The sequence below is a fragment of the Ictidomys tridecemlineatus genome, chromosome 6, assembly GCF_052094955.1.
Source record: "Ictidomys tridecemlineatus isolate mIctTri1 chromosome 6, mIctTri1.hap1, whole genome shotgun sequence".
NCBI lineage: Eukaryota > Metazoa > Chordata > Mammalia > Rodentia > Sciuridae > Ictidomys > Ictidomys tridecemlineatus.
Window position 1 is genome coordinate 20,818,902 of NC_135482.1, and position 27,624 is coordinate 20,846,525.

The window sequence follows — 27,624 nt, forward strand, 5'->3', positions numbered from 1 at the left end:
TAGAGGTTAATTATTTTTTATTATTGAATTATACTGTAAATCTACATCTATGATTTAATCAGGAAGAAATGCTTTGTGTTTACAACAAGGACACATTTACTCTAGTGGAATAAAACAGACACAGACAAAAGACCAAATACATGTTTGTTTTTTTAAAAAAGAGTACACATTTTACCCAGTCCTTTTGCTATTTTGGACCATACTTTTCCTATCAGAGAACTGATCTTACATAAATGTCAAGTCTGATTTATCTCCTCACATTTTTAAACATTAAATGGAGTTCCTCACAATTTCTAATTATAACCAAACAACTGAAAACAATACGGGAACAAAGTCTGAAAACAAAAAAAATAGTGTAGATGGATATTACCTGATAGTTGAAAAGTTGAGTAAAACATGCCTCCTCTGTGGCTCATCTCAAAGCAACATTTTAATTCAAAGAGGAAAGCTTTTCAGATCTATGAGTGCCTTTGCAGAATCAGACCTATAGGTGTGTCTGGTCTGAATTGCAGAAGTTGAGTAAAAATGTCTACAAAATACCTAAAATCTAAAAATCAGAATAGTGCTAGTTCAAACAAAAAGTTTGGTGGTCTAAATACACCTTCAATTTCTTCCTTTGTTAAAATTATCTTTTATTTTGGATGGTATTTTAAAAATAACTTATGTTTTTAGTGTGCTTTATGGTCAATGACGATAAAGTTGCAAATCAAATGATTAAGTTTAAAGTTTTTATGTTTTACCTGATTCTACTGAAATTTCTTTCCATCACCTACAATTTTATGCAACCAAGTTATACATGAGGTAAGTTTTAGCTAAAAAGTTAAAATAAATCAACCACAAAGATAAAGCTAACCATATTTCAAGAGAATACAAAATCATAATGCCCACTTTGCACTGAAAGTTTACAACTTTAACTACTACTTGTATGTAGTTTAATAGCAAATACTTTTTTACTTTTTAATCAAACCATAGCTGGAAATATAGGGGGGAAATAAAACACTTGGCAAAAGTTTGTTTTTGGTAATAGAAGACAATGCAACAAAGAATCCAAATGGAACAACACCAGTATTTAAATTTCTAACTTTTAAACAAAACACATACACACACTTACTTTTCTTAAAAAAAAAAAAAAAAAAAAAAAAAATTCTGGTAGTAAATTGGATTGACAGAATCTTCAGTTGTAAATAAAAAGTATAAATTTCCAATTTTAGCCTTCTAGCTAGCTAACATGTACAGCCAGCTAGTTCTCTAAAACAAGTATTATGTCACCCTAAAAGATCCCTGCTAAAAATCAATTGTATTTAAATGGGTCTTACTGAAAGAGGACATTCATGATATTAGAAATCTTTTAAAAAGTGAGTATGATAGGGCTACAATAGCAACATTACTATTAATAAGTTACAGAAGAGATTATTGCTGTACTTTCCCTCATAAACACTGTCAAACTGTTTCAGTTACAAAAGTACAACCAAATTACTTTCTCTTACCAAATTTCAATGTTCCACCTCTGTAAAATTTTATTCAGCAGAGAATAATTCTTAATCTTTTCTGTAAGAATTCAAAGTATTTAAATGTGTAATTTCACATTATACTACCATGTTTTGCCCTTCTTGTTTTCCAAATACACAAAACAATATATTTTCCCAAAAATGAAATAAGATGTCCACATTAAAAAAATAAAGCCTACAAAAAGTTCCAGAGCTAAAAAAGATTATCCATATGGCACAAAGTGATCTCCCACTAGTCCAAAGTCCAAAACATTTAAATGAAGTTCATTCAGATATCTTGTTTGCTTTTCCATGGAATATTAAATTTGAAGTGAAATCACATTATTTTTAGTTCTTGAGTCAACAAATATACACAAATGTTTTTCTAGTTATTAAAAATAGGAGACCAAGTTGAATGTGCCAAAGTGATATAATTCAGGTGGATTTTCTATTTTCATCATGAAGAAAACGAGAGAAAGGATTTCCTTGGTTGGTTTCCATAGCTTGATAAACCAAAAACAAAAAAACTGCCACAACAACAAACAGCAAAATTTTTATCCATACGGGAATGGAACGTCCCTTTTTTGTCTTTTCTGATTTGACATCTGCCAAAGGAACATACTTAGGAACATATTTAGATGAGAAAGATTCCTCCATCCTGAAATCACCGAGTTCTAATGGCCGGCCTGCAGCCCCTTTGATTGGTCTGCGGCAACTAGCACTGTTGAAAGTAAAAGGAGAAAAATAATTTTAGATGAGCTCATGATTTGAACAAGTAACATAAAACGTCATACCACTTCTAATTCTAAGAATATTCCATGAGGCAGCAGTACAAAATTGATATATATAAAGCCACAAGGTCAAGTCAATTTAAAACTTCTGAACATTTTCCACTTTAAAAGTCAGATGTATCTTTTATTAGAAAATAATATGCAGAACATTGATAAATGCTCACTGGACTTGCCTTAAAAGTTATTTTCAAAGCAAGTATATTTAGGAGAAAATTAAAACATAAGGTAGTTTTGGCTGTGATTCTTTCAGTAAGGAAGTAATTCAACAGGTAAATCTAACTCCAGTTTTTTCAATTAGAAAGGATAAATGCACGAAATAATTGATTTCCTTCAGGGCTTGGGATGTAGCTTAGTGGGAGAGCACATGTTTAGCATGGACAAGGCCATGGGTTCAATCACAGCACCATAAAAAATAAATGAGGGAAGAGACTGAAGGCCTGGAGTTATACCCCAAGTACTGCCAAATAAATAAAATTAAATAAATAGAAGGTAAAAGATTTATTTATAATCCTTCAACTTTACAAGTTAATTTTTTTTTATTAGTTGTTTTGACAAGTTAATTTTGAAAATGATTCAACTTTCAAGGACACGAATAACTTGTGGCTTAGGGGAATTAATCTGTTCCCCAAAGAACAGTTTAATTCTGAAAACAGAGTAAAATAACTTTGTAATGAAGAATGAAGAATTCCTTAGCAGAGTACACTTTTACTTGATTCAGTATTTCCAAGTACCTAATTCCTGTTGGTGTAGATGCTTCATAGGGGAACATTTCCTTAAGAATATCTCTTTCTACTCTTCTTTCCTCTGTTTTTTCTCCCACCTAACAAAAGAGAAAGAAACAAGTTAAAGTTCAATATAAGTGTGTAATAATTTTAAATAGAAGTTTTAGAGAACAAAAATGCCCTTTAATCTATCCTAGCTTTTATGACTGCCGTTTCTAAATTTATTACCATCTAGGTATTCACAGAGTTCTACGGCTTTCTTTAAATTTCTTCATCATGAAGTGATATTAATGTGGCTATTGGGGGAAAACTGCCATGCCAATAAACAGGGGGAAAAAAAAATTCAGCAACCTAATGTGGCAGTGTAAATTCCCTCAATGATTTTCCATGTTTTTCATTAATAAAACATTAAGAATACATTTTTTCTTATTAGGAAATCCATTATAAAATAAAATAATCAAATACAGGAAGTGACCAATTAACATGGACCTTTAACCAATTCTAGTTTATGTTTAAAACTATAGGCAATGCAATCTCCCCAGCTTAGAAAAAATTTTGGCTTGTTTTGCTGTATATGTTTACCTTTAAAACCCACATCAAAATAATTTCATCTTCTTTAATAAAGATTCATAAAAATTATAATGTATCATGCAGTTAGTACTTTAAAGCGTAATTATACAGGAGTTAATCCATTCAAGCACCACACAAAGTCATTTTAAAGTCCCATTATTTAACATTTCGACAGAAGAAAAATGTAGCATCCCTCACAGCCCAGGCAGCACTTCTAAACTTGCATCCATGACAAATAGAACATATTACAAGCAGCACATAAATGACCACTCCTTTGAAAACCAGAACTTAAGAAGGCACATAGCAGCAAAAGGGTAGTATTAGCATGGCATACTATATTAGTTAATTTCTGTTTTCACTATCAAAAGTGTCTTGAAATGCGTGTGCACACGCGCGTGTACACACACACACACACACACACACACACACACACACACACAACCACCACCCAAGAAAAGAAAGCTCTGTTCCCTCCCACTGGAGAAAAAAAAAAAAAAACAACCCAAATATAAATATTTCCTCTTTAAAAGATCAATGATAGCATCGATCTAAATTTTATTCATTTACTTCAGCTCTCGTCAATGGTTTCTTTGGTGTTCTTCTGGGTATGTCTGAGAATTCAGTGATTGGCAGAATAGAAGTTGCATGCTTGAAATTTCCAGTCACCCTATTGACAACCTGCCAAGATTCAAATTATTCAGACTCAGAATTATCCAAACATAACAGACACTTAAAAAGAAAATATTCTATTTCTGTAACACGTGACTTTCCCTTAACAAAAATTTAGGCAATGGAGCCCAGAAACACACACGTTGAGTACTTTATAGGTGAAGTCTTATAGTTCTTCAAATATTTAGTAAAAAAGTATGGATTCTTGTGTGAGGAATTGAACTTATTTGTAATAAAATAGCTATATTGAAAAATTCTAAAATTCAGAACTATATGGGGGGAAAATCCATTTGAAATATTAAAATTTTGTAGATTTTGAGATTTGCCAAAATTTACCACCTCCCCATTTCGAATTAAAGGGCAATTTTCAAAGAAGACCACTTGTATAGTTCACAAAACATATTTACTAAGGATTCGTTGCTTGAAGCCATTATAGTTTCAGCTATGGGAGTACTCTCTGAAATTACTGCACCATCTATACGAAAATGTTGTGAAGTTTCCACCTGTTAGTTTGAAAACAAAACAAAAACAATAAATATAAAGTAATCACTAAAACCCTACCAATCTGAAAACCCAATTCTAAGGAATAAGCCTTGCATCACCCTTTTCCTTGGAGTTCTTCTTGACCCTCTTGGAGATTCCCTAGTTAATGCCTGCAGAGGTCCGCCTTTGGAAGATCCACTTGTCCATTCAGTCTCAGTTACTCCAGCTTGTGAATAGCTCTATTTAAGCATTGACACATTAAAAAGTCATATTCTAACATCAAACACCCTAAAAATGGCCACATTAGCACACTGCAAAGCCAACAAGTCTCCAAATGCCAGCATTTACAAACAATGCTATGCCCTCAAAACATTTCTATTGAACGACTGAACATTCAGCATCAGAAAAACTCTTCAAGAATCATAAAATACACTAAAGAGTCCACCAATAAGAGGGGAAAAGACACCAATTATCACTGGGTCCTTTTGTGATTCATTGTATTCTTGGGCAGCTCTAATAATGCAGCTGCAACTCTTGTCTCAACAAAGAAGCACAATGATCATGACTTAAATGAAAGTCATTTATTATATAGCAGGTCAATTTCCTTTGAAAACAAAAACACAAACTTTTGGCTGAGGATGTAGCACAGTGGTAGAGTGCTTGCCTAGCATGTGCAAGGCTCTGAGTTTGATCCCTAGCATTGTAAACAAACCAACCAGAACTTTTCTGACTGTTAGAACAGATCAAACATTCTTTTCATGTGATTAGTATTATTTTAATAGAAACAGTTTGAATTATAAACCATACTTGGCTATGTAAACTAAAAAATTCCCAGGTGTCAAACTCTTAGAAACAAACAGAATCAAACAAGAAAAACCTAATGATCATCCTAGTGAATACACAAACACAGTATGTCACTGCCAAATCACAATGCTCCCACACCTCATACAGAAAGATAGAAAGGTAATAGTGATGGTTACTGCTTTCTAGTTCCGGATTAATTTCTCCCTGGAAGGGAGGGGGGGAATCAACAGATTATTTTTTAAGAAATAATTTTATTAGTTCCTGGATGCTTACAGTTTGAAATTCATTAGGCCAAATATATATATCAATCACCTGAACCTTTTGTTAAAATGCAGAATCTGATTCAGAGGTTCTGGAACAGAACCTAAGATTCTGCATTCCAAGTAACAAGCTTTCAATTTTGAAGCCACTATTATCAGATGATTATTTTAAATTTCTTCTAACTAGATAACATCAATTAATTATTAGTATTACAGCACAGTGTGCCTAGGTTGTCACTTTTCAAGATAATATTTTACCTAGATAACTGGTAGTTTTATGACCAAGTTAGTGTCTGTTAAATTAAATATTTATTCTTATCCTGTATCAAGAAAAATTATTTTAAAATATGCAAATTTGTACCAAAACCTCACAAAGGAACATTGTCTCATGTATCTGATTTTATATTTATCTGTACTTGGAATTGACATAAGAGTTTACTTTTTCTCACAATCTAAATCTGTGTTCCTTATCCAACTAACAATTAGGAAATACTTGCTGAATGTAAAATTATAATTAGTCTAAAGACAAATGTGTAAGCAAATCACAAAACATAATAAATGCTTAATAGCAGTCAAATTCTTAATTATTTAAAAATAAGAAAAAATAATAGTTTTAATTTGAGACTCTCAATCTTGGTGGTAGAGTATCATCTGGGGAGAGCTTTACAATCTATTGAATGCTCCCAATCCTCACCTCAGACCAATTAGATCAGAATCCTTCTAAAAGGGTCTAGACAGGGCTGGGGGTATAGCTCATTGGTCAAGTATATGCTTAATGTCTGCAATGCCCTAGGTTCAATTTCTAGCACAAATGAGTAAACAAAAATTAAAAAATAAATAAATAAAAAGGTCTGGATACAGTTAATTCTTATTGCTCTTAAGAGGATTCTAATGTGCAGAGTTGGGAATAACTGGCTTAATATAACTGCAGTAGATTTAACATGCACCTTGAAGTTAAGGAAAAAAATCCTACTTTGAATATTGGTCTCTTTTTAAAAAAATTTATTTTTATGTGTACTTGGACAAAATACCTTTATTTTAATGTGGTGCTGAGGATCGAACCTAGGGGCCGGCACATGCTAGGTGAGCACTCTATTTCTGAGCCACAACCCCAGCCCCGAATATCATTCCCTTTTAAATAATTAATTATTCAATGCTGGTCAAAATAATTAGAAGTATTTTAAAAATATTTTAGTTTGATAGTCTATTTGACATGTATTGAGTACTTAAAAACTCTTCAAAGAATTACATTACTTGAAAGAACTAAGTTTATCAGTTGTGTAAGTGACACAATAAAACCAGACACTTTACCTATAACCAAGATGAAGGTAAAGGGGCTGGGGAAGACAATCTTTTTCCTTAGAATTGATCATCTACCAAACTCAAGGATTAACTTTCTTTCTTTCTTTCTTGGTACCAGGGATTGAACCCATGGGTGCTTTACAACTGAGCTACAACCCCCTTTTACTGTGCCAGGCCAAATTCCAGAACTTTGTTATGTTTTGGATTGAATAAATAATAGTCCATTAAAAACTTTACCAAACATCTACTGAAATAATAATTATGGTTAATTAAAAATAAAGTTTACATTTTCAAAGTTAAATTTCATTTAAAGTTCTTTATAATCTTTTGTGGCAGGTAACACAAGGAACATGTTGGATGACTGAGGGCCTACTTGAGAATTCTAAAAATAATCTATATTTCTTTTGTTCAGATTTTATAAGTTCTTAGAAAATTTCAACCAGTTTTATTAGTTCCCATCATTATCCTATTTAGGATTAGTGATCCTTACGGAAAACTGAGAACCTTTAACACAATTAAAAAAGATATTCTAGGGGCTCGAGCTATAGCTCAGTGGTAGAGCATTTGCATGTGTGAAGCACTGGGTTCAATCTTCAGCACCACATAAAAATAAATAAATATATTGTGTCCAACTAAAACAAAAAGATATCCTAAGGATTTTTTTATTAGAACCCACATCATAAATGACTTTAAGCTGGGTGTGATGTCACTCGCCTGTAATCACAGCTGCTCCGGAAGCTGGGGCAAGAGGATTGCGTGTTCAAAGCAGCCTCAGCAACAGCAAAGCACTATAAACAACTCAGTCAGACCCTGTCTCTAAATAAAGTACAAATCAGGGCCAGGGATATGGCTCAGTGGTTGAGTGCCCCTAAGTTCAATCCTGATCACCCCCCCAAAATTAAAAATATAAAATTATAATTCAGTACTATAATTATTTAGTAAGATGATAAACAATGATTAAAAAGAAGCTCACTGAGATGTAAAATTAGAAATGTGATTGCTGTGTATTTTGCAAAGTAAGAATTGCAGTATCATCTATGTTCAGTGAGATGTTTTCATATTGCCTTCTGATAATATATCAGGCAAAAAGTCAGTCAAAAGATATTAAGTAGCTGAGGCACTTGAGAACATTTGCAGGAGAGCTAGGTTAAAAAGGCAATAAATCCTCATCAACAAAAAGACAAGCACTGAGCTGGGGATATAGCTCAGTTGGTAGAATGCTTGCCTTGCATGCACAAAGTCCTGGGTTCAATCCCCAGCACCACCATCAAAAAAAAAAAAAAAAAGGAAAAGACAAACACTCACCTTGGCATTATTCATAACAGCATACAAATGAAAATTACTCAAATATTAACCAAAGGGAAGTGGCTAAATAAATTACAAACTGCAACACAAAGTGCAGTTGTACAAAACAATGAGGAACATGGATAAATTTGGATATGGAGTGATCTGGGATATGTGCTTAGGTTAAAGACAATATACAAAGTAGGCTGCCTTTTAAGCAAGGAGAAAGGGAACAAACATATATACATACATATCACATATATGTATAAATAAATTTGTGCATTTATTTATATTTTCAAAAAGAAACTAACCAAAGTTTGGTTAAGGGAAAAAAAAAAAAAAAAGAAAAAACAACAAAACCCCCCTAACAGTACATTAAGTTGTGGCTTTAGGACACAAATAAAAAGTCTTTCAAGTGTATTTAAGAAGAGCATTTGACTTTATATCCTAATGAAATATGCCCTAAAGAAAAGGAAAAATAAAGTCTTAAACCACATTTAGCAATCTTATTGTTAGAATACTGTGAAACACCTGTGATATATAAGATATACTATCATTTGAAGAACCAAGATACTAAGCATTTTAGAAGAGATATAAGTGTAACACCCAAAAGTTCACCATTCATTCATGATTTACTTTTCTCCGAAAAGGAGTAAAGCAATGGCAACTTCTTAGAAAGAGCACCCTAGCAAGAAATTACCAAAGACATATGGGAGACAATAAAAGAATACAGGAACCAACTTAGTAATTCCCACTGACAAAAGATGGCACACTGTGGGGCTGGGGTTGTGGTTCAGCGGTATGTGCAAGGCACTAGGTTTGATCCTCAGCACCACATAAACATAAATAAAATAAAGGCATTATGTCCAAGTACAAAAAAAAAAGACAGCACACTGTGAAAAAAAAAAAAAAAAAACAAAAAACAAAAACTAATGCTGTGGGTGGAAGGAAAAAATGACTACAGTACACATAGTACATCACAAATCAATATGTAAAGTTTTATTGCTAACCCTTCGACATATTAATTATTAATATCAATTTGAAAACTGGCAAACAAAAGGCAAGAAAGCATTTCTCTTGGTTCTCTTTTATAAATTTTTTTTAATATTTATTTTTTAGGTATAGATGGGCACAACACAATGCCTTTATTTTTATGTGGTGCTGAGGATCGAACCCGGGTCATACTGGTGCTAGGCGAGAGCTTTACCTCTGAGCCACAATCCCAGCCTCTTGTATAAAATTTTATTTTTAGGTACCTGAGAAATTTATGAGGAATGGTTCTTTATTAAAAAAAAAAAATCCTGGTCATAGATATAAAGGAGTGAGATACTGAGACAAATCACCATTTTATTTTATTTATTTATTCTTAAATTTTTTGGTAGTTAATAGATGGACAGAATGTCTTTATTTTATTTATTTGTATGTATTACTGAGGATCAAACCCAGTGTCTCATGCATGCTAGGCAAGTACTCTACCAATAAGCTTCAGCCCCAGCCTTCACCATTTTATAACCATTTTATCTTTTTTATTGCTGTGAATTGAACCTGGGGTGTTGAGCATGCTAAGCAAGTGCTCTACCACTGAGTTACATCCCAACCCTCAAATCACCATTTTAGAACCTCAAATAAAATAATGGATTTAAGTAATAATCATTAATAACAACTGGAACCATTATAATGAAAGGCCAATGTAAAACTTCTAATTGAATAGATCATTCTTTCAATATCTGAACCTACTACTCATTAATTTTGGCATATCAAAAGGGCATATATATATATATATATATATATATATATATATACCTCCTGAAATGATCAATAGGAAGACTACAGCATCATTCTTGCCAAAGAAACTGAACCTGAATCTAACCAACCCTTCAGATCTGTTCTGTTCAACATGGAAGCCACTAGCCACATGTATCAATTTAAATTTAAATTAAATATAATTAAAGACTTGGTTTCTCAGACATGCTAAGACAAATTCCACGTGTTCAAACCCTAGACACTACTGTGATGAACAGCACAGATATAAAACATTTCTATCATTAGTGAATGATCTATTGGACTAACTTCCAGTGTATAGGATACACAGGGTCTAGAAGAGCAAATTACATGATCTGACAAATCAAATCCAGAATGTGGGAGAGAATCTAATGACCTAATTTCTAGACCAAATAAATGGAGGGAAGAAAAGCAGTTATAGTAATAGCCACAGACTTAGAAATCTAAAAAATTCATTTAAAAAATAAAATACAATGTATGGATCTTGTCTGGATCCCTGACTGATCCAAACAAATGTAAAATAGAAAAGTGCAACACTTCTAAAACTGGAATAACATGAACAGTTTAGATATTAAAAAAAACTAATAATTTTACTAGGTGGGAAAATGACGCTGTCATTTAAATAGCTATCTTTGAGAGATAAACATTAAAATATTGATACTAACATGTGAAATATGTTAGGGATCTGCTTTAAATACTCCAACAAAAGGCAAAACAACAAAATCAAAAGCAATTTAAAAAGCTGGATGGAAGATGTAGGTGAAGATGAAACTAAATTGGTAATATATTGATAACTAGGACATCCTTGACTGGAGAGTTATTAAACTCTTCCCTCCACTCTTCTTTTTTACATTTTTTGTAATAAGACCACAGTTTTATTCTGCCTGTCAACTCCTTAACCTCAACTCTCCTTTGACTATTTATCCTGCTCCTCAGTTTAGATTCCCCAAACAATAACCATTAAACCATCTTTAAACCCCATACCTTCCTTTAATCTACTATCAGATCAGACACACATTCTTGGTAGACACCTTGCCTTCATATTCTGGTACAAAATCCTCCATGCTTGTCTATTGCAGTACCTTTCATGATATTCCTAATTTCTTCTGCTCTTACTCTTATTTCTGTATTCCTTAATATGACTCTAAAGCTCTTTGCTAGCAAAACTCTAAAGTCAATGAAATACTTATTCTGGTATTTAGTTCTGTATCAAAACAGAACAGGACTGGGGCTGTGGCTCAGTACCACATAAAAAAAAAATAAATGAGTGAAATAAAGGTATCATGTCCAACTACAAAAAAAAAAATTCATTCAATACCCGACACATTTTCTGTAGTCATCCAGCTTATTTTTAATAAATGGTTCTAAAATTACACGTACCAACTACATCAAATGAACAGAGGGACATGGCTTACAAGAACATGTTGGGTTGGGAATTTAACTCAGTGGTAGGTTCATGATTAAGATGCATGAGGCCCTGGGTTCAATCCCAGCTACGCATGCATATGTGCAAATGAATACAAACACACACAAAATTCCATTTTAGGACATGTGCCCCCCCCCCTGCCGCCCACCCTTACTGAGAATTGAACCCAGGAGCACTCGACCTCTGAGCTCTATCCCCAGACCTTTTGTTAAATGTTAAGTTGCCCAAAGACAGCCTCAGTCTCAAAAGTAGCTGGAATTACATACTTATGCCACCATGCCCAAGTGCAACTTTAAAGCCAATAATTAGTTCTCTATAAACTAGTTCATTTATAACTATGTTGATTTTCCCCTTAATTTCCCTTTGCATTTTGCTTCTTACACAAAAAGTCAAATTTTCATCTAGAATATGAAATAGCATCAGAGTTTAGGGAAACACCACAAAAGACAAAGCAGGTAAAAGTAAAAGCAAATTCAGAAATCCAGAGAAAAAGACACAAATATAAAACTACCCCCTGCCTTTTAAAGAAGCTGTACCAAAAGCACTAAGACATTTCTATCTTTTAAAATATTTCTCTCAAAAAGCTGTATGGTAGTAGAGCACTTGCCTAGCACCCATGAGGCCCTGAGTTTGATTTCAGCAACTGGGAAAGAGAGGCAGTTTGACCAGCTTTGAACCATGCTTAGTACAGAATCAAACACAAATGAGACTTTTATCAAACACTTGCTTTTGCAGTAAACATAACCTACAATACTGATATACCCCAAAGTTTAGATTTCCCATGCAATGTAGCTAACTATGAAATCAAGTTAATAGTACACTGAATCTGGGTATCAACTGTTAACCAAATTTAACATGACAGATGAGTGTCATCGGATTACTTGAATCTGTACACGTTGATTACAAAGCTAAATATACCTGGTTGTGCTCAAGTCTTCTTTGCTTGAGTGTTACTGGAGTCTTTGCTCTGCCCTTTAGTGGTTCTCTCTTCTCAAGCTTGAGCTCTATTTTAGAGTCTGGAAATAATATTGGAGAAACCATTACTTTCTGAAACATGTAAGTTATGTTCTCCTAACACAATTTGGGAATCCAGTTTTCGGCACATTAATACATAAAACAAATTTGTCTATTGTCTATTGTGATATCTCAATAGACCAAAATTATTTAACTACAATTTTGTCTTAGAAACTTTTACTATTATATTCCATTTTTAAAAATTCCCTCTTTAAATCCTATTCCCACTTCCTACTTAATTCTCCTTTTCTTTTTCTCAGACTAATAGAATTAAATATAAAAGTGTATTCCAACTGCTCCTGGAGGCTTTTCACTAAAAAACAATTTCAAATGTGGGAAAAAGACATTAAAATAGTCAACACAGTTTGCCATTCTTTTGTCCATGTAGTATATTGCTACTACATGACAAAAGTTAGCTTGTTAAATTTAAGTTTGGTGTGTGGAAAAGAAAAACCACATAGATTTTTAAGAATTAAAATAATCTGTATTATATTAAGTCTCTAAAAACAGTACATGGTAATTGTCAATGATATTAACATGTAAGTGCAATCTAAAAGTCTCTTCTCAATGAGGGGTATAGCTCAAAAGTCCTGGGTTCAATTACCAGCACCCAATTAATCCATTTTTGATGCAGTCACAAAAAGTCCAGATGAAACCGAGATAAGAAGGAATCTTGTTCACAGAAAAGTTACAACAATCACAGGGCACTTCTCTTTCCCTTCCCCATAATAAAAATGTATTTCTTTGAAGATGAGTCAGTATTTGCTACATTTTTCATATATTTCAATTTTTCACTTTTCTGGTCTTGATTTTATTGTCATTTGAAGACCTCCATTTAAAAAAATATGTACCTTTCCCATTTTTGTGGTCATTTATTATAGTGTAGCAAACTTAGTTATCAGTTGGTTCTTCTAAAAACTTCTACCACCAAAAATTTGTTATATAATTTTCTTACCAAAAAACAAGAATGGAGTCAATTCTTAAAGCTCAATTTTGTATGAATTCAATGTAGTTGAGCTACAAAGTGGTCAATATGGCTATGATACACTTGTCCTGCTAACTTCCAATCTAATATTAGTTAGTCTAGAATTTATTTGCAAGTTTCCCAAAAAGAAAGGTGATTTTTATCAAGTTAGTTCAAACAGTTCAATCTTCATTTGGGAATAGGCTATCAACTATATTCCCCCATTTCCCAACATTTCCACTAATAGATATATTTGGTACAACCCTTAGCATCATAAAAATTTACTTTTATTCTTTGTTAACTTGAAATCTAAGAATTAGAAAGCACAAGGTAAAATACTTATAGGCAAGCAGAAACTGATTAGGCAAATAATTTATCTGATTACAGATTAATTCCCCTTATTAATTTAGATTCCAACAGTCAATAAAAACATGGTCTTCAATAGAAGAAAATCCACACAATAATAACTAGAATATTTAATTATACTATTGGAATGTTAAGTGAGTTTCAATGATGAAATGGAAATGAAATGTTCATCCACAAATATTCAACTTGTTTGAAACTTCAAGAATAAAGCACACGTACAACATGTTTCTGGAGACCACACAAAACTGTTCAAATTTAACAACTTTATTGAATTTGTAGGAGCATTCTACATCAATACATTTTTTAAAATCACAAAGTACTTAGTAGGTACATGTATACATGTACATTTTAGAAGACAAATAACAAAATTACTCCCAGAAAGCTGCAAAGATGGAATGTGTAGTCTAAGAATAAATGGATAGAGAACTGAGGGACCATATTCTGTTATGCTGAGACTACCATTTCCCACAATGTCTCTACAATCAGATTCTTTTATCTTACAATCATAGAAATGAAAACAGGATAATACACTGTTTTATACAGACATAGACACTGGGATATAGTATGATTTCTTAAGGCTTTAAGAAAAAGCTTATAAATTTGCTTTTCGTATCAAGATTATTAAGCCTAATCATCCATGAAATACCACATACCTCAAAAGTTTTTTTTTTTTTTTTTAAAAAGCCCCATCTCTCCAGTGTCTAGTTCATCTGACAAAATAGAGTGGTAGTGTATGCTTCTACTATCCTAGACTATTTACCAACAAGAGCAATGTCTTTCAAAGTGAGGTCCATGAATTGTTAGTTAATTCGGAAGTGATGAGGCATCTGTATCAGATTGTAAAGCCATATACTGCTTTTGCTATCAGTAAGTGTATTACATAAATAAATCCTTTCATTGATCTAAAAAGTGCCTTTATTTTTAAATTCTTTTATTAAAAAAGCAATGGGGGATGGGGAGACTAACCCAGGGCCTTGCACATACTACACTCCTGAACTATGTCCCGAACCCCTTAGTCTTAAAATTTTTGTGCATGTTTGTCTGTGGATCAGTAATAGTTTGTGAACTGGTTACTTTAAGTTGCACTGATCTAGAATATTATGAATGCTACTGCAGGTATCAGCATGTAACAAACAAGAAAATAGAAGTATAGACAACTTCTAGAAAGTGAAGTATCAAAAAGGATAAATCATTGCTTTAAATGTGTAATTAGTGTTTAATTCTACCCTAGATAGAAAAGAATATGCATATGATATTTGAAGCAGTGAAGAATCTACTTATTTTAGTATTGAAATTCTCAGTTTTGAAGAGTTGTAAATATAATAGGAAACATTAAATGTTTGAGACAAATATATGATCTATAAAGCTTAAAACTTTATCAGCCTTTCTATCTGTGTAAATCTAAAAGAGCAGTTCCACATAGGGAATGACTTAACTATCTGAAATTCCTTATCAAAGATAAGACAGGTGACTTAGCTCTTAACTTTATTTTTTTCCACGCTTTTTAATTACTTTGTGTACTTCTCCTCCAAATAATGTTCCACCTTTAAAGGGAGTCACAGTCAGCTTATTCTTAGAAGCTGGATTAATTTTGCAATCCTTCAACCAGAGATATCGACGACCAAGAGTGGAAGATCCCATGGTATAGGCTGCCATCTTCACTTCATCAAATGCAGCTTCACAAAGAAACGAAGCTGCATCATATGTTTTGCTCAGAATATTGAGTGCCTGGTGTATACGACTAGGATCTGAGCTAATAATTTGTGCAGCCTGACTAATGTCTGCTTGCATAGCCTTAACTACAAAGGCAGTATGGGTTGCAATCTGCATCGTGGATGCTGCAGCTGTATATGCTCTACAAAGTGTTAAGTCCAAGTGTTTATCACAAGACTCAGCAGAGCCCTCCTGAATACCTGCTGGTGGGATAGTTTCAGAAATAAACCCTTGGATTTCATCATCTACTTTTGGAACGGATAATATCTGGGTCGCCTCTCTGGAAGAAATTGGATATTTGCGTGCCAATGAAGGCAACTGCCTGTCAATCTGCTGCCACTCCTCTTCAATTACTTTTAAAATAGATTCATGGAAGGGAAAAGATAGTTCTGAGCTATCAATGTTATCATGCTGTGATTTCTCAGATTTTTCCATGCCTAAGGTAGTAAGTGCATGAGAGACAACAGTTTTGGCAAAAGAAGACATATGTTCAGATTCAGGTATATCCTGCAATACCTGGCTATCCTGAAATGACACAGAGGAACCTGAATCCCTCTCCTCTACTGACTTCTCACTGAGTCTAGGGAATTTTCGTGGAGGAGACAGGGAAGTGGTTTCTCGAAAACTAGATTGACCAATTCTCTTGCATATGTTTTCAATGTCCAGTGTGGGTATAGAGTTAGAAGTCCCAGGTAAACTATCTACCCCACCCTGGACCAACAGAGAATTGACATAATCTTTGATTGCCTGAGCAAGTTGTGGGGAAATTACTTGTGATCTCTTAGACTCCTCTAGTACTTCCCTTTCGCTGGAGAGAATGCGCTGATCTGAAATATTGGACTTCTCAGTATATAATGGCTGAATTCCACTTTTCTCTCCACGGTAAATATTTTCTACTATGTCTTTACAGTAAGAAGTAGTGGTTTCTTTAATCAGTGAAGGAGAAGCTGCAGTAGAGCCCAACATGGCAGCGAGTTCACGCTGAGAGGATGACGAAGAACTTTTCTCTACACTCCTATCATGGCTAGTCTTAGAGGAAAATAACAAATTCCCTCCAGAGGCTAAATTCTGCATCTGTCTCTTGCCAGGCAAGGTTGTGGCAATAAGAGGCTCCCTAGATGGGTCGCCCTTAGAAGTATGTATTTTCTTAGCTGCCTGTAGTTCAGTCCTGCCCAAAGGAGGACGGGTGGAGATTTCAGGAAAAGAAATACCCTGAAAAAATCCACCAGAGGGAGTAGCTGGAAGTCCAGAAAAAGGAGCAAAATCCCTAGTGGACTTCACTTTCTTGTGTTCTTTCTTCTTTCCTGTAGAGGCAAAAGAGGCAGGAAGTTTAAGCATTACTTGTGTTTGAGCTGGTTTTATTCTTGCCTCCTTGCTAAAATAGTGCTGTTGAAGGAAAAGACCCTATATTTCATATTCTGAACAATTTGGCAGACTGTGCCTTAGAAGGCAGAGCTTTTAGAGATTTGAGTAACTTGGGTCAAATTAGATAATCACAAAACTAATGAACAAGGCATATGAATCAAGAGTTTATAAATATCACATTGCACTTATCATTTTTAAAAGGACATTTATTTCATGTGCTAGTATCAAAAATTTTAAATATCACAAATTTTCTTTAAAATAGTATAATATATAAAGATATGGCCAAAATATTTGCTTTAAAGTTGCCATGAAATCAGATTATCTAGCAACAATTTAAATGCCTGTCAGAAAAAAAAAATGTGCTACATTCAAATGCTACCACTATATATTAACAAGGAACAAACATATACATACTTAATAAGATTAGATTAAAAAATAACATGGAATAAAAATACAAGCACAAGAAGTAGCATATGATTTATATAGACTTTTTTAAAGAACAAAATAATACTATATATTAGATGAATAAGTATTAAAAAACTAAATAGATCAGTATCTACTGATAGTGGTCACTTCTGTGGAGATGATAATGGACAAGGGCAAAAGTGAAGCAGAGAGTCTTTACAAAAATGAGATCTGAAGCAAAAGATAGTTAACTGGTAAGTTTGGGTAATAGAAAATTAGACACTTGTACTTTTTTGTTTCTCATACTTGTTTCAAGTATTTAAATCAAGTTATTTGTAGAATTACTCTAATAATACGAACAAAAATTACATATGTCCTGCCAATATTTTTTAAAACTTTACCTTCTTCATGAAAGAAGTCTCATGAGAATCTAAAAGAATTACATGCATTTAACAATTTAAAAATTTTACCTTCTTCATTGTCACTGTATCTGTCAGAGTCATTACTTCCATTCTGCCTAGTATTTTCTGCTGATGAAGAAATTGTTGGTAGAGGAGTAGAAGATCTTGATTCTGGTCCTTGTTCTCTCAGTTTCAATAGCTTTTTCTCATACAGCTTCCTGGTTGTTCCTATATCAAGGCAAAACTTGAGTTTAGCTCTTGCATTGTCTTATTTAAGGTCTAGCTCAGAAACTAAATAACATTATAAACTCAATTTTTACCCTTTCCTTTCCTAAACTTTATTACTTAAAAATAATAATAATAATAATGGGGTATTTTCAAAAATAGGAATTTTTCTGAGATTTTAATGAGATTATAATGTTTCTTTTAATAACATGGAATACACAGTAAATTGATATAGGTCTTATTGGAGATTAGCTACCGAAGAACTATGTATGGCTCTTTTTTAAAAAATATTTTTTTTAGCTGTTGATAGTCCTTTATTTATTTATATGCAGTGCTGAGAACCTAATCCAGTGCCTCACACATGCCAGGCCAGGGTGCTACTGCTGAGCCACAGCCTCCACCCATCATGTATGACTCTTTTTGACTGCAAGTCTTGGACTTTGTATATTTTCTCTACAATTACAGAAGTATACGCCAATATAGAAAATTCTAAAAACAGATCATGCCCCCTGAGGAATATGCATTGATATATATAATCATATATTATATATAATTTTATTATACCGTACAATGTAATTCTATATAACAAACAGCTTTTGTTTTCTGTTTCACACTAGCTATATCTTTCTTTAATTTCTGTAAGTTGAGTAAAATGAGTATGGACTTTTATAAACAATACATATCCAGAAATATAAAGTAGTCTTAAAACAAACAGCTGGTATACCATCATTTAATTTAATGTATGCTAGTACATATCAGCATCTTCCTTTTACAATTTTAAACAAAATCTTTGTGTTCAAAATTTTCTACAACTTAGATGATCAAAATTAATTTTTCTCACCTTGAGGTCATTGTCAAGACCCTCATAAAATAAGGTAAATGCTACCTTGCAATAATCACTGAGCCACATTCCCAGCCCTTTTTTATACTTTATTGGGGGGGGGGGGGGTTGCTAAGTTGCTGATGCTGACTTTGAACTTAAGATCCTCTTGCCTTGAGTGCCACCATAACCAGATAGTTTATCATTCTTTAAATTATCTTCAAATTCCAATCAAGATATGGCACTTTTAATGATAAATGGAAAATGGTACTAGGCTAGGAATTGAATAACTTTAGTTATATTAGTCAGTTATTAACTTACTGATGTGGATGAACTGGCCAGTTAAGTTAGCTGAGATTCTCCTCAACTGTCATATTAAACCCAAATGGGCTTGGAACAGTGGCGCACACCAGTAATCCCAGCAGCTTGGGAGACTGAGGTAGGAGGATCAAGCCAGCTTCAGCAACTTAGCATCTAAGCAACTCAGTGAGACACTGTCTCTAAATAAAATACGCACACAAAAAAACGGCTGGGGGTGTGGCTTAGTGGTTAAGAGCCCCTGGGTTCAATTCCCAGTAAGAAAACAAAAAACAATTCAATATAGTCTCACCAGGTGGTGTGATATGTGCACCACATAAAGCAATCTCAACCACAGAGATAAGAGATTAGCTAGTTCAATTCTTTTATTTCCCTCGATAGGGTTGAGGAAATTAAAGTCTTGGTCATACAAAGGGTTAATGGTAAGACCGGCCCTTGGAACCCAAATTCTAATCACTAGGCAAGAAGAGAAAACAACTTAAGGCCTTGCTTCATAGAAAATATATTTGAAATTTTATGAACTTACCCACAATAGGACCAGGATTCACCCCATATTTCACAAGCTGATCCAGAAGTTCTTCATTAGAGAGCTCTGTTACATCTAGATCATCCTTATCTTCTAGTCTGGGCTTATCAGTTTTCTTTGTTGCTTTCTGTAAACAAAGTCCAATTGTCATTTCTACACAAATTTTACAGTGTATATTTATTAGACAAATAATATGCTGTGTAAAAAAAACATAAACATTCACCCACAGCAATTTGATTAAGTTAAAACAATTCATTTAAGGACATTCTAAATTCAACTGTAATTAGACTGTACAAAACTAATTCCCCCACAAATAACTTACATGTTAAAGCGATTAACTGTTGAAATATTCAATTTTGAAATACCTCTGTAAAGAGGTAGTAATGGCATCAAAAATTCAACAGCAAATAAATACAAATTAAAAGTAATTGACTTTGGATAACATTATATATGTAATAATGAACCATATACCTATTTTCTTTAAAATAAACAAAAATTATGCTGAATTTTTTTATACTGCGCACCCCGCCCCTCCCGTACTTTAACACTGAGTTAAGTTCCCAGGGCTTTTTATTTTTTTGAGACAGAGTCTTAATAAGATCTAGAGGCTGGACTTGAACTTGTGATCCTCCTGCCTCAGCCTCCCAAGTCAATGGGCTTATAGGCGTGTACCACCATGCCCAACTATACTGTATTTCTTAAAAGATAACTCCTGAAGACAAGGGAGTCAGATCAGCATGAAAGAAACAAAGTGAAGCCAGACGCGGTTTAAACATGTTCACCCTAATGTAGTAAATATAATTTACTGTTGACTTTTTCTAATCCTTGGAGTTTTTTTATACTTTTTTTTTTTTTTAGGTGATATGGAGAATGGAACCCAGTGCCTCACAAGTGCTAGGTGTGTTCTATCACTGAGCTACAACCCCAGCAGGTATAATTCTTAAAGTTTAAACTAGTGTAGGGAAGTTAAAGACTTTTATAAAAAATGATTTCTCCTTAAACAGCATATCAGAACATAAGAAACCCAAATGATTATTCTCCTTGTACTTAGTTTATGGCCATTGAAAGAAGTCTCACAAGACTTCATAGTTATCACCCCTAACACAGCTTATTCACCAGATTCAGTTGTATAGAATCATTTTACTAGAATAGCCAAAAGAATGTGGAACTTGAGAACAATACCAAAATAAGTTCTTTCCTAATTTTTAATATTTATTTTTTAGTTTTACGTGGACACAATATTTTTATTTTATATTTATGTGGTGCTGAGGATCAAACCCAGTGCCTCATGCATGCTAGGCGAGCACTCTACTACTGATCCACAACTCCAGACCCCCTTTTAAATGTATTTCTTTTAGTTGTTGATGGACCTTTTATTTTATTTTATACGTGTTGCTGAGAATCAAACCCAGTGCTTCACACATGCTAGGCAAGTGCTCTACCACTGAGCCACAACCCCAGCCCCTCAAAATAAATTTTTGAAATAATCTGAACAATGGCAGTATTTTCTCAAAAAACTATATATATTTCCAAAATAAATAGTTTAAGCCAGTAAAAGTATGGATACCTTTTAAGATTATGGCAAATAGCCTTTACAAATGTCTGAGTAACCCTAGAAAGTATCAGTGTACCGAACAAAACCCAGTTGTTTAAATAATGGCCACAAATATCACTTAAAAAAATCACTCAGGCCTGAATTAGTATTTAAGGCAGGAGAGTTAATACTACACCTTAGAAATGTTCTATGAAAAATGGCTAAAATTATTAAGTTGTACGGATCAATTACTTTCCAATTAAGGGGTGGGGGAGCAGGCATCCTGGGAATGTACCAAAATTTCTCTTGTAACAAATAAAGGGCTGGGGATGTGGCTCAGTGGGGGAGCACTGGCCTAGCCATATGTGAGGCACTGGGTTCAATCCTCTGCACCACAAAAACAAACAACAAACAAAGTTTAAAAAAAAATTTTTTTTTGAATAGAGGGTTGGGATGTAGCTCAGAAGCAGAATGCTTGCCTAGCACAGGCCCTGAGTTCCACCCAGCAAGCAAGCAAACACAAAAACTTCACATAATTTTTTTCCCCAGAAAGTGATAATAATAAAGTCAATTCACTATATATCTTTTAGTGCACTAATCTAGACTTACCAGGCTCAAATCTTGAAACTGTACATTTTGATGTCAAAATAGTTACCTAAAATATAAGAGCTCTATATTTAAAGCCTTGAAATCTTATCAACCTAATCTTGTGTTATTGACTTAACTTGAATTTTCTATAAAACATAGTTTGTAGAGAAAAACTCCATTATATGATATAAATACTTTAAGCAATGAATAATTTAACCAGGTTCAAATTACTTGTAAATAATTCCTCCCAGCATAAGAATGTTCAAATTTTACTATCAACAAAAATTCCAATTTCTTGTAACATCCTGAAGTGGTTTTTTTGGGGAGTAGGAGGTGGATGGGAGGGTGTGGTATTAGGGATTGAACTCATGGTCTTGCACATACTAAGCAAATCCTGTCACTAAGTTTTAAATCCAAGTTCTTTATATTTTATATTGTGACAAAGGAAGGTCTTGCTAGATTGCCCCAAATGGCCTAGAATTTGTAGTCCTCCTGCTTCAGGTTCCAGAGCAGCTGGAATTATAGGTATGTGCCACCTTTGACAGGGTTACTAGCCTAAAGTTTCTGAGAAAACTGATTTTAGCATTCAACACAGCCCACTTACTTTTTATTAGTTATTTGTATACACCCTTTATTTTCTCTAAATGGTGAACTCCTTAAGTAGCAAGTCCCCAAGTGTAGCTTGTTATCAAAATCGCAACTATTTTAAAATATCTTGCTTTACTCTGATTCTTAAGTTTGGGCAGAAAAATCTATATTTTAAATGTGTAGCTTTAGTAATCTGGATGCAACATTTAAGTGGGCACCAGAGAGCAAGAGCACTATCATATTTTTAACTCAAGCATCTTAGAACAAAAACAAAAGTAGTGCCTGACACAGGAGTTCTGTCAAACAAATGAATGATACGTACATTCTTGAGAGGGAAAATCAAGTCATTTATTTTTGAAAATCCATTTCCTATTGGGGGGGGGGCAGGGAGGTGTGGGGATGTGGCTTATAGGTAGGTGGCATACTTGCCTAGTATGTGTGAGGCCCTGGGTTCCATCCCTAGCACCATAAAAAGAGAACAAATGACATAGATTTTGAATCAAAGTAGGAAATCAATCCCCTTACATTTTCTTAAACTTCAGCTGAACAAAAAAACCTTTAAAATGTAGTAGATAAACTCTGTGATTTTAAATTTAATCTGTAGGGGGAAAGTGCCAGAAAAGTAATTCATTTTATAAATATAAAAAAAATTGGGAGACGGGTAGTTTGGTGTACATGATTAACAAGACAGCAGTTTCAATCAGGAAGAAGGAAACATTAATTGTACTAAATTAATGTTTAGTACCTCCTGATAGTTTTATTCCTTTAATAAAACTACCTCCTGATAGTTTTATTCCTTTAAGTAAGTCACAATCTGTTAAGTTTCATTCAGTCAAAAATACAGAGTACTATCAGAGATATGATAAATTATTGTGTAATGGTGTATTAAGAATCATAATGCAAAATCAACCTCAGCCCTCTACTGTTTTTTTCAACTTTAAAATCCAACAATTCTGTGAAATAACTTGTTTAATTTCTACCTTTAATAGCAAAGATGCTGATAACAATACTATTATAAAATAAATTCTACCGAGCACACATTATATATTAATGTGTGTGCTAAAGTGCCTTATAGTATTTGAGAATTCTAAAAAAAAAATCATGATAAAGATGCTAATATCCCCATTTTACTAAGTGAGGAAACTAAGGTCCAAGGCTGTAAGGCTAACAAGGGACATCTGCATACTATGTAACATAGTATCACTGAACACACATTGTATATCACTTTCATATACTTATCCTTTTCTGAAATTGTTATTAAGGTAACTTTGCACTGTACTGCCCTGCTATTAAGATGAAAACATCCAGAAACAATGACTATAACAGGTATCAATTACTGAGCACAAGGCACTTCATTTATGCAAACTCATGTAATCAACCCTAAATCTGATAAGTGACTTTTAGTTTATTCCTATATTCCAGGTAAAAATGGAGAAACCTAAAGGCAATTAATGTTCACTGTTCAATAAGCAGCAGACCTAGAATTTAAATCTATAACTCTGATTCATTTAACACCTCATTAAGGAGCATTGCAATCAATTTATGATTTACGCTAACTTGCCTTTTACGGTTCTGTCCCAAGTCTTTAAACATTTCCTGTTAAGAATTAATCAGGTTGGGGGGCAGGGTGGCTCACTGGTAGTATGTTTAGCCTGCATGAGACCCTGGATTCAATTCCTACCACACCTTCATGCTTTGCACTTTGTAACAAAAAGGTAGGATGCAAACTCAAGGAATGTTTATTCTTGTGTCCACAATCTAATTTCAATACCTAAAATACTGGCATCAAGATGAATAAAAGAAACAATAAAAGAAAAGAAAAAAAAAACAAAATAAAAATTTTAACATGCAAATGTTTGTCATACTACACAGTCTGACATTATTGTGGTGGTACATACAAAGCAAATTCTCTTATAAAGGAACCTGACATGCAAAATAGTTTTACACATCAACTATTATAAATGCTCTATGGCTCTTGTAAATCCAAAGAACCTCTTTCTATCCCATATTAAAAAAAAAAAAAAGTCTATTCAGACTTAATTGTAACTCACTCTTGTCTTAAGTATCTTATTTTGTTTTTGGTACTGGATGGAACTCAGGAGTACTCCATCACTGAGCCACATACCCAACCCTATTTTGTATTTCATTTAGAGACAGAGTCTCACAGAGTTGCTTAGTATCTCGCTTTTGCAGAGGCTGGCTTAGAACTCACATTCTCCTTAGTCTCCCCAACAGCTGGTATTACAGGCTTGCGTCACTTGCCTCAAGTATCTTTAAAACAGAAAATAAAGCTATTGACTACCAATATTAACTTTTTCAAGTTGTTATCATTGAGCCTGGCCAAAGGCATATATTTTTAAGTTTTAATCACTCAAGTGGGATAAGACAAAATTCTATGGTTATGAAATAATTCTCCTCTATAAAGGAAGCTGGGCATGGTGGTACACTCCAGCAGTCCCAGTAACTAGGGAGGATCACTTGAGACCAGGAGACATCCCCTCACTGCCAGAGGGAGAAATATAACTTTTTAGCATGTCACTGGATGCAGTAGTGTGTGTGTGTGTGTGTGTGTGTGTGTGTGTGTGTGTAGGGGGCAGGTGTTGGGGATCAACCTAGACCTTCCATATGCTAAGCAGATGCTCTACTAGTGAGCCACACCTTCAGTCCCACAGTAGATAAGCTAAAAAAAAAAAAAAAAAGTTAATTCTCCCCCCCCAATGAATTGGGGTGAGAAATGGGTAAATAACATAATTTTTAGACCCAAGACACTAAATTTTTATGATGATGTGTAGGGTCTGCAGAAATCAATTTTTAAATATCTATTTTTATTATCTTAATGTGTTATGAGCACATATTAGGAACTCAAAAATGATGGAAACTCCAAGACTTCAAGTTTTTGCATACAACCCAAACTTTATGGTTTAATACATCTACACCAACAAAGGGTACTACAGAAGAACTGTTGTTTTTTTTTTTAAAGTGTGCTGACTGAAATGGAAGATATTTCACTTTTGACCAAATCTATAATGAAATAGTTTGAATACTATCCCCTTTCTTGAAGAGTCAGTGGAGGAAAATCAATAAGGGATAAACTTTACTTTGAAAGTAAATTTTTGTTTAAAGCGGCTTTCTTTAAACCCTAAAATGGAGACATCAGAAACAATAAAATTTGGCTGCTCTTTTATTTACTGAACAAACACTTATTATATATTATGTGGCATACACTGCCTTGCATGATTTTTAGTTTCTCTGAAGCCCAGACTGAGACTTTTCGATTAAATTTACATGTGTCTGTTACATGTTATTCATTTCCATTTCATTCGTCAGCAAAACACATTAGATAAAAAATTTTAAATTAACAGAGAATGTTGAAAAACTTTTGAAAAGAAATAGGTTGGGGTTTGGCTCTGTTGCAAAATGCAGCATCAAAAAAAGGGAAAAAAAAGAAAAAGAAAAGCAGCAATAACTTTGAGTTATAATAGTAACCAGCAGCAGCGACTCCTACCACATTTCACCGTCTTTCATGAAAGCATTTTAAGTTATGCCATCAAGTTTTAACAACATTATGATATGAAGCCTGGTAACTAAGTATATACAAACCAACAAAAACACACTTAAAATTTACCGATAACAAAAAGCAAACTGATAAGCATTCGCTGAAGCCAATCTTGAGATTTAACCAGGATCAGACATTTAATACCATAATCCCAGCGACTCGGGAGGCTGAGACAGGAGGACCCCGAGTTCAAAGCCAGCCTCAGCAACAGCGGGGGCCCAAGCAACTCAGTGAGACCCTGTCTCTAAATAAAACACGAAATAGGGCTGGGGATGTGATGTGGCTCAGTGGTCACGTGAGTGCCCCTGAGTTCAATTCCCGGTACCCCTCCCCCAAATTTAATACCGACACATCATGATGCCATAAAATAAACCTATCTCTTGGTTCCGAATCTTTCTTTCCTCAAGTAATATTAAGCAAAAAAAGGGGTGGGAGGGGACAATCAACTCAAACTCATTAACTAGAATTTCCTAAGATCGATGATAAACATTTAAAAAAAATTTTTTAAAGGTTCATTTCAACCTAGAGTAAAACTGCCGCGACAAGAGATGGCCTGTTGCTGGAAGAAGTCAGACTAACAAGAAAACACCACCAGTTCAAAAAGCCCTCTGCATGCAAACTAACAAAACCAATATGAAAAGGCGGGAATTTCTTTATTTCAAATTTTGCTTAGATACGAGTAGGTCGCAGACTGCCCTCCAGGGAGCGCTCTGAGACTGTGCTGCACGAGTCATTTCGGTTACTGAAGCGGGAAAACGCTCGGACCTGACCTACAGCGTTCCGGGGCCGACCCTCGCCAGGCGTTGGAAAAGCGCTCGGGGCCCGGTCTCAGGGCCCACTCCCGACCGCCGCCAGTCGAGGACCAGGGCTCCGGCGCCGCGTAGCTCCCCGACGCAGCGTCCGAGCGCCCAGCGGTCGCAACTTCTGGTCCCTCCCTCGCAGCGCCCCGGTCCCGGAGCCCGCACCCCGGCGGCGACCGAGCTGCGGGCCGGAGCACGGGGACAGCCCCGCGCCGAGCGGGGGCGAGCGCGCGCGGAAACCGCCAAACGCCCGCCTTTGTGGCCCCGGCCGGGCGTCCTTACCCTGCCGACGGTGGCGCGGCCGCGGCCCGCGGTGGAGGGCCCGGAGCTGAGCACTGGGGTGGGCTCGCGCTCCTCGTCGCTGGAGAAGTCCGGGGGCCCCTTGCTGTTGGCGCCCGCGGCGTGCGGCGGCCGGTTGCGTGCAGTCAGGTGCTGCAGGTAGAGCTGCACGTACACGTCTTTGCGCTGCTCCCCGGCCGGGAGAGTCACATTGTTGGCGACCAGTTCACTCTTCAACTTGTCTTTCGTCAGGACCGAGGGGTCTTCCAGGAACTCCGGCATCTCCGGGATCTACTAGTCCCCTTCCCCGCAGCCTCACTGCCGCCGCTCACACCGCCGCGCTCACTCCTGGCCGGGGGCCGCGCTGTCGCCTCCGAGCCTTACGGCTCCCGCCCGGGAGGAGCGCCGCGGGGGCACGGCAAAAAACTCGCAGACACAAAGCGAGGCCAGACGCGGGCACAAAAGCGCCGCGAGCCCAACTACGGACTAAGTGCGGACAGGCTGGGAGGCTGCACCAACCCCAGCCCACACACTACAGCCAAGGCGAGAGCAGCCTGCTTCGCCCACGCCCCAAGAACGCGC

At 35.1% G+C, this 27,624-nt stretch overlaps 1 protein-coding gene across 5 annotated transcripts; it reads right to left on the minus strand.

Annotated features, from left to right (window-relative positions):
* Positions 1–27,624, minus strand: Tmpo (thymopoietin). Of its 5 annotated transcripts, XM_005322403.5 has the most exons (9): positions 27,046–27,620; positions 19,698–19,824; positions 17,878–18,036; positions 12,499–12,596; positions 4,842–4,961; positions 4,647–4,742; positions 4,138–4,248; positions 3,010–3,098; positions 1–2,208 (listed from the first exon to the last, which is right to left on the minus strand). In XM_005322403.5, exons 1-9 carry the CDS (start codon positions 27,322–27,324, stop codon positions 1,923–1,925), a joined length of 1,365 nt encoding a protein of 454 aa, XP_005322460.2. In that variant the 5' UTR covers positions 27,325–27,620; the 3' UTR covers positions 1–1,922. The 5 variants fall into 5 exon arrangements, with proteins under 5 accessions (XP_005322460.2, XP_021580192.1, XP_005322462.1 ...); XM_021724517.3 differs by lacking the exon at positions 4,842–4,961; XM_005322405.5 differs by lacking the exons at positions 4,647–4,742; positions 4,842–4,961.

Excerpts from the sequence above, each read along its gene's own strand:
- Tmpo (XM_005322402.5), bottom strand. The coding sequence starts at position 27,324 with ATGCCGGAGTTCCTGGAAGACCCCTCGGTCCTGACGAAAGACAAGTTG. Across the intron at positions 18,037-19,697 it reads GAATCCTGGTCCTATTGTGG|GAACAACCAGGAAGCTGTAT; the intron begins GTAAGTTCATAA and ends GCCTTGATATAG. Across the intron at positions 16,942-17,877 it reads ATACAGTGACAATGAAGAAG|GAAAGAAGAAAGAACACAAG; the intron begins GTAAAATTTTTA and ends TTGCCTCTACAG.